This window comes from Alligator sinensis, unplaced genomic scaffold, assembly GCF_000455745.1.
Source record: "Alligator sinensis unplaced genomic scaffold, ASM45574v1 scaffold471_2, whole genome shotgun sequence".
Taxonomy (NCBI): Eukaryota; Metazoa; Chordata; order Crocodylia; family Alligatoridae; genus Alligator; species Alligator sinensis.
The window spans coordinates 1,723,838-1,731,881 of record NW_005842143.1 but is presented as its reverse complement, the minus strand read 5'-3'; the positions used below and the strand labels follow the sequence as shown (position 1 = coordinate 1,731,881).

At 47.6% G+C, this 8,044-nt stretch overlaps 1 protein-coding gene across 1 annotated transcript in view; it reads left to right on the top strand.

The window, feature by feature from the left end:
* Positions 1-7,075: 7,075 nt before the first annotated feature.
* Positions 7,076-8,044, top strand: part of CACNA1E (calcium voltage-gated channel subunit alpha1 E) — a 275,570-nt gene continuing 274,601 nt past the window's right edge. Inside the window, 1 exon segment of the mRNA XM_025206160.1 lies at positions 7,076-7,528. Within this exon segment, the coding sequence (XP_025061945.1) occupies positions 7,076-7,528 (453 nt within the window).

The window sequence follows — 8,044 nt, the reverse complement described above, 5'->3', positions numbered from 1 at the left end:
TGGACTAAGGGAGGCTTCCTAATAAGCCCCTGACTTGGGGAAGTGCCCCAAGTGCTTGTATTGGGTCTAGTACCCATTGGACGATCAGGCCTGTGTTTTCCAAGGTGCACAGAGCCAGAAGTGAGTCCAGAGCCTTGGATGGTGGCAGCGGGAACCCCAGGCTAGCGGGTGTGCTCCAGGGAAGGGGTCGGCCGGACGGGAGGCACTCGGAGCCTGGAAGGTGGTCGGGCGCAGTGAGGTGGGCGGCTCAACGCAGGAGCGCCCCCTACTGGCCCGCCACATGCAGCACTCTCAATGTATAGTGCAGAAACAGACAACTTATGCACATCAAGAGAAAAGGTTAAACAGCTTCCACCTGTGCTGTTTACGCCACATACTCAACACCAAATAGCAAGATAAAGTTACCAATGCAGAGTTTCTTCAGAGGGCAAATTTACCAAGTGTGACAGGGATGACTGCGCTGGCTAAGCCATCTGAGCAGATTGGAAGATGGACGTATACCTAAGGCCATGCTATACAGGGACCTGTTGGAGAGAAGGAGAACAACAGGACCTCCCAAGCTTCACTATAAAGACACATGCAAGTGAGATATGAAGACATTTGAAATTGATCCTGACCCACGGGAAACCTTGGCAAGCAATTGGAACAAAGTGGCGTCACTGTCTCCATGAGGGCATTAAAGTCCACAGCAATCTCCACCAGGGCATTAAAGCCCATGACAGGAATTGGCTCCAACAGCTTGAAGAGAAAAGAGTCTGCAGGAAGCAAGCAGCTCCCGAACCACCCAATCATAACACATACGCTTGCAAGCACTGCCACAGATCATGCAAATCTCAGATTGGACTATTTAGTCACATGAGACACGGCAAACTGTCTACGCCATAGGCGGCAATATCCACCATCTCCCACAGATGAAAGGATGCTAATCAACACCCATAAGACTGTGCTTTTACTAGCACAGTGTGTGCTCCTCACAGGATTGTGCTGGCTTTACTATGCCAGTACAAAGCAGGGCTGTGCAATATGGCTCTGTCCCTGCTAGGGTTGCTCTGCCAGGGCCGATAACGGCTGTTTCTGTCCTGACAAAGGGCTCCTACTTCAGACACAGTCTGATACAACTTTAGCATACAGATGTTACTTAATCCTAGTTGCTGTCTTCTGCTATTATGTGCAGAGCATTAGTGGCTCCAGTGCCTTCTCCCCTCCCCCTGCTCCCCGCCTTCCCCAAAAGAGGCTCTTTATGTGTTGGTGACTGGGTGCTAAATCAAGCCAAGAAGCTTTTGCTGGGACCCACTAACAAAACTGGGTGACTAGAAATCAGTACATCCTCATCTGAAACTGATTCCTAAATTTAACTAGACATCATAACTCTAGACACAGCTGTCTGCCATGGGCCAGCTTCTGAGCCAGTTGTGAAATGAGAAAGCAACCTTGAATTTCAAGTAGCTCTGAGGTTTGTTCGCCCACCATTGCTGCCTCACTATTGTGAAGTGGAAATGCACATAGGAGTGAAGGGTGATGTACAAATAAGCAAATTAAGATAAGAGACATAGCAAAGCAGTGAAAATGAATCACTCCTTTTAAGGGTCTCACCTGATTCTGTTCTGGGGGGCACTGTACTTAATTTACTCCTGTTGCTCTAAGCTTTTGTGCTGTGCTCCAGCACTCTAATTTGCATCATTAAATGAATCCCTCCACTTTTTCCTCTTCTCTTTGACCAGTGACTAATCATTTCTAACTCTGAGCAAGCGCTATTCAGAGAAGAGCAGATGATAATTAATTGTCCTGATCGCTAGTGGCCTGATGTTAACACAGTGGGGAGTTGAAGTAGGTAAGACAGTAAGACATCAGGGAGAGAAGGGGCTGGGCTAGAGCAGAGATGAAGAAAGCAAGGCAGGTGGGTGGGTTGTGGGTGGAAGTCTGAAGCATTAATGTGGGGTGGATAGGGGAGAGTAGAGTGTGAGCGGCTGGGGGTGGGGATGGGGTGAAGGGAGATAGAAAAGTCTGGTCTAACCTGTCCTTACCACCTTCTGAATCTGTTCACAAGCAAAGACTTCTTCTCCTTTGTGCCCCACCACTGTCAGAATGGACGTCCCTCCCCTGTCTCTGTATGGCTTGTTGATTAATCAGAGGTCAGGGTTCAGTGAAGGAAAGTGTCTGAGTGCTTTATGTTCTTGCAGCAAGGCCAGCTGAAACCTCCTCCCCACATCCATATTGCTGCCCTTGTCTGGCCCTGAGAGCACTGCATTCTGTAATACTGCTTCTGGTGGGTGGTGGCAGTGGTTTGTCTGTGGCGTACATTGTCAGTCTATTGTTTCATGGTAGAAATGACTGGCATCCAATCTGAGAAACATTGGCTTGCCCAGCCCTTGTGCTGCCTGTGTATCTGTGGCTGATAGCCCATCCTGGCCATGTCTGCCCTTAGGGATAGAATGAAAGGGGACAAGTGTTCCAGTTTTAAGGACCCACCTCCTTAGGCTGTGTACATCTGAGCTGTGGCTTAGGGTAGCATGCAGAGGTTGAAAGAGAGAACAAATATGGAGTAGATTTTACACAATGTTTTTGGCTTGATCCAGCAGTGCTGTTGGTGGTCAGTTACCCATTGCTATTTAATCAGCTGGATATTCTGAGAGAGAGAGCACCTTCCTACTTATGTAGCATAGCACTATTTGAGTCAGTAGATGAGCCAGCTAGAGAAGAATCAAATCCTGTGTGGCCAATGCAGTCTCTCACATTTATTTCTTTAACTCACTGGGCTGTGTTGAGTGCTATTTAGATAATAGTTGCAGAGTGCTTTGATTATGAAGATTGCTACCTAAGTACTCATTATTATTATTATTATTATTATTATGGTAATACATGGTTATTTGGATAAAGATTTGATTGATATTACTAACACACAGACAGTGAGATAGCAGAGAAACTCCTTAACAGGTACTTCCTCTCTTTCGATCAGCCATACTGCCTGCAGCCCAGAGTGCACGTCTTTAACTTCTCGCTGTTTTATTAAGTAGTAGAAAAAATATTCAACATATCATAGGAGCCTACTGTTCCTCTGTCTACATAGACTGGTGAATGTGTCTTTGGATGCAGTCATTCAGAGTGCTAAATTCTCTGCTGGTGTTGATTGGTGCATCTCTTGAAGTCGATGTTGCTGCTTCGATATAGACACAGAGGAAATGTTTTGTCCTGATACCTCTTGACAATTGGATCCAAGTCATTAGGTTGCACATGTTTATTCTACATATTGAACTGATGTCTTCCAGGCTGTATCAAACAATATAACAAGTTAGGATCCAGAAGAATTCCTGGTAGTTTCTCCTGTCATAACTTTTTTTTCTTTGACACACTGTTGAGCATGTTCTGCAAATTTACGGTATATCTGACAAGCTGATCAAAAGTCCTGTGACCTCCTACTCCATTCCCATGAGACTATTTTGGAACTCTTTTCTGTAAGCCACCTGGCAGTGAATCCTATTCCCCTCCCGCATAAACTGGTATCAGGATCTGTGGGAGCTGTGAGCTCTTCCATTTCTAAGTCATCTCTAGCAGAATTACTGAAATAGGACACTTCTAAGCCATCGTGCTGAATTACTGAAAAGGACCTAGGGGTACCTAGATGATTCTTTTAAGATGTCTGAGCAAGACTAATTAGAGGGTCTTCTCGTTGCATCTGCCTGGCTAAGTATATCTGCAGCTATGCTGCTCCATGCAGGTGAGGAATGCATTCTGCTTGTGTATTCTAACATTCATGTCATAAGCACCCCTTGGGACTGTCTTCCAGGGAGATAGTGTGGAGTCCTGTATTCTTTCTGAGCTTTGACTGATGCCCCTTATAAGACTGAGCAGGCAGATACTCTAGTGATTCACAGGTAAGTAGAACTGGAAGGGACCTAACAAGGTCATATTTGGTCTCTTTTATACGTCAGTTGGCAGCTCCCAGAAATCACTGCGAGTTCATCAAGATCATCAGCCCGCTCAAGAGCAAATCCACCAGCATATCTTTATGCTTAGCTTCCTTTAATGGGTGGTCTGGCATTTGGGAGTTCAGAGCCTATAAAGACCTTTATTCACTAATAATGAAACAGCTTGCAGTGTATCCCAAAGGCCTATTCCTGGGTCTTCCGCTGCTATTTGAAACCCAACTTAAAACTGTTACAATGTGTTGTTCCTGCCATTATCCAGGGTATCAGGGATTAGGCAGGAAACACATATCTTAAACTGTCTGCCAGTTGTCACCTATTATCTGCACATATCCTTGCATCTCCATGAGACTTCTTAACAGTCACTGTTGGGAATGCCCACGGTGGAGTGCATTGCTCAGAAAGTCCATCCTCTTACAAAGGGCTGTTTTTTACTGTTCCTGGTACACCTCAGTATCCCAGCAGCACGTTCCCCAAGAAAAATCTGCTGCTGTGTGCATCACAAACACATTCACAGGTTTTTATTACCCTGGAGCTGGTTGGCATGCTAGAAGCCCAGCTCTTCTAATTATTTAGTGTCCTCCCCTTTTACAGAGGCTTCTGCCCTGTCTACCTCTAGATTGCTTTCCGCAAGGGCTGCTTTACAGCCTTTGGCCACAGCCCTTGTAACAGTTGGTGGAAATGGTATCTAGTAATAATATTGGTTTATGTGCTAATTGCTCACCAGCTGCAACTGCTTATCAGTTACCCAGAATTTTCCTTTTGGATCTGCTTGAGGCAGAGCTGTGCTAAATGACAGTGCTGACTGCATATTGGTAGCATAACGTGTTCATGCATGGTCTCCCCAGCTTTCCTTTACTGTTGCATGTATCTGTGCGTAGTGACTGGGCTTCATATTACCTTGATTCCAGATCAGGCGTGATATGCAATCTGGAAGATTCTCTCTCTACCTGATCAGATGGTCACTTCTCCTAAGTCCTTTTGGGGTTAGCTCTTAAGCTGACTAGCATCTGATAGGAAGTGCCGCCTCTTATGTAGGAGCTCTGTGCACATGAGTTCTTCTGCTAGTTGCTAACAGGGGTTCTAACCTGTTGGCAACCTTCATTTTTCGTATTCTCCTTTGTCCTCTCTGTGTGGCCATGCTGCTATTTCCAAATGGAGTTTAGCTTCCTCATGAATGGTTGGTTGTGGATCCAAGAGCTTGCCTCTTTATATGTTCAAAGGGCAGCTTTGGGAATTGCTTGCACATGAACTTGATGGCAATTTGCTGCTTGCGTGTGCTGCAGTTCTTTTTGAAAACTGCGCCTGATCAAATGTCAGATGTCTGGGAACATTTGAGTTATCTGTGGCCAGAAATCTATAGATTTGGATGGCAGCTGGAAAACTAAGAGTGCCTGTTTTCTGCTGAAAATTGCCCTCCTGAGGTTACTCAGGAGATGCAGTTGAGGCAGTGGTCTCACAGAGGCCTGTGGGAGGGCAGTAGAGTCACCCTGGGTGTGGAGGCGAGACTTCAGGGGTAGGGACCCCCTTTCCTCCCCTGCACCCGACCCCAGCCCCCTCAGCTGGACTCCTACATGGCAGCCAGGACCCTGAGTAGGGCTTTTCCCCTCCACTCTGCCCAAGTCTTCCTCCTTGGCCAGCCCCTTTGCCAACCCTCTGCACACTGTTGACAGGTTTCTGAGCATACTGGAAAAGCCTGACACCAGATGACTGGGAACTAGAGCTGACATGTTGACCAGAGTCAGTCTCACTGCATGTTTGTAACTTGCTTCTAATCCAGTCCCTCACTTTAGTCATGGATTCATTGTCTTCCTTTGCCAACAGATCAAGAAATGTATTTGTTAAAGCATTTATAAGCTGCCTTTCCAAACAGTGCTCCCTAATTGCTTGCAGAAGTGTGCGGGGGTCTCTTTAGCTTGCTGATTTGTACTTCAATGTGGCACAGGCTGCTTCACCCAGACCATCTTCTTTTGGGATGTGAAGCTGTAATGGGGACTCTGGAGCTGCCAGGCAGGTTTGTCTGGCCTGCTGTCACTTGGGGGATTTCTGAAGGACTAGTGCTCCCTCACAGTGGTTCTCTGTAGTACTGCTTTTGCTAACTGTTGCTTGCAGAAACACTGGCAAGTTCCTGATAAAAGGCCTTTGCATCCCCAAAGGGGCCTGAGCTCACTATCCTGACTGCTCAGACACCTACATCAAAAAATTAGTGTGTTAAATCCTCCCAAATGCTAATCATCTGCATGGGCTATGCACCTCTCTTAAGAAGAAAGTATTTTGACTGGTGCCACTGGCAGTAACAGGCAACATGATGATTTTAATAGTATTGTAAATCACCACAGGTTGAAGGACCCCTAGCAGGAGCCAGCCCAATTAAGCTGTGCACTGAGACTGGTTTTCTAGCTAGGGTACAGTGCCACCTACTGTCACAGATGGGATTTGCAGCCTGATGGAAGTTTGTTCAACATCCATAACAGGCAGCCTTATAAAGGGAGGAAGTTGGGGCAAGTTTACAGCTTCCTTCCATTCAAAAAGTTCATGCCCAAGAAGAAATATCTCCTTTATGGCTCAGTTCAAAAGGCAAGGCTAATCCAGTACACTAGGGAGGTTTGGTTAATCAGGCTGCCTCTAACCCTGGGCTTTGCTGTTCTCCCTCCAGGTGAAGGAATTCGGGAGAAAATGAGGAGGTGGGTTTATCTGTGTAAGAGGGATGCTGGTGGGGACAAAGCAGCTCTCCTCTACCTTGTCCCTATCAAGCTGAGACAGGTGGAGATGAATTGCTATTCATTAAACTCCCTTGCAGTGGCATAAGACAAAGCTCTCTGGGGGATCCAGGCTCCTGTCATCTTCTTCCCAGGCTTGTGGGCATGGGCATGTTGCCATTGGGGAGGAGCATTGCTTATCTTTCCTAAGAGCCCCGTGAGCCAGCTTGGGCTGGTTTACAGGCTCCAAGGAGTGTCATACTCAGCTCTCACTGCAGTGGAAGGAGGGGTCAGCTGGGCCTGGGGCCTTCCAAAGTAGAGAGCAAAGGGAAATATTGGGGTTGCACTGTTCCCTGCAGCATCCATGTTATTTCTCACCTGGGGTGGAGTTCACTAACTTCCCTTGTCTGTCTCATGCCTTCTCTAGAGTGATGTACTACAACAGCACCCAAGATGCTTGGACTCGGGCCGTGCACTGCCAGTGCTCACACACTCTCCGAGACCAGCTCCTTCACGACCGGTGGGGTTACCGAGCTAGACACCGACTCCCAGCGCTATGTCCTGGCCCTCCCAGAGGAAGAGACATGGCGCAAGCACCGGCTAGGCCTGATGCAAACCACCCAGTCCTGCAACCTGCTAGAGCCCGAGAGCCTGACAGAGGCTCTGGTCTCCCGCACCGCCAGTTTTGATGCCCTCTATGAGCTGCGATCCCGGGAGGGAGAAGGGAGCTTGGGCTTTGAGGGAGGCAGCACGTTCGACCTAGGGCTGAGCCAGTATATTCCAGTGAGCCCTGATGTCATCAAGCGCCGGAGGGGCGGGTTGATCGAACAGCGGGACATCATCAAGGCCCACGAGGCTCACAAGATGCAGAGCACACCGCAGGCAAGACGCAAGGAGTGGGAGTAAGTATCTGAACAGGCCCCAGACTGGGCTGGCAGCACAAGGGAGGTGCTCTCCCTTGGTTTTCTTAACTGAGAGGAAAGGTATTAGCTTTAGCAGTGGCTTGATTCAAGTCCCCCCCTCCTCAAGGCAGTAAGTGCTTGGAAAGGCTAAGGGGCCAGATAGCTTATTGTTATGGGGATGAAATGCCTTCACATTGCCACCATCATATGCTCTCTCATGTGCAGTATTAACAGACTCCAGAAAAGAGCCATCCACAGCCAGGGAGCCTTCTCGCCCCTCTGCTCTCATATTGGCTTTGGAGTGTTTTTGCACGTTGTTTTTGATGGCAGGGCAATACCTGAGTGATTTTTAAAATTAAGTGAATAGTATTGGAGAAAAAAGAGTAAAAAATTCAAGGGGGAATCCCTATGCCAGGGTCTGTCCCTTTCCACTTCCCGCTGATGGGGGCTAAATTTGTAACTACCGCTTGGAACTTGGAACCCGGATCTCAGATCCCCCATGTCTGTCAAACTAGCTTTG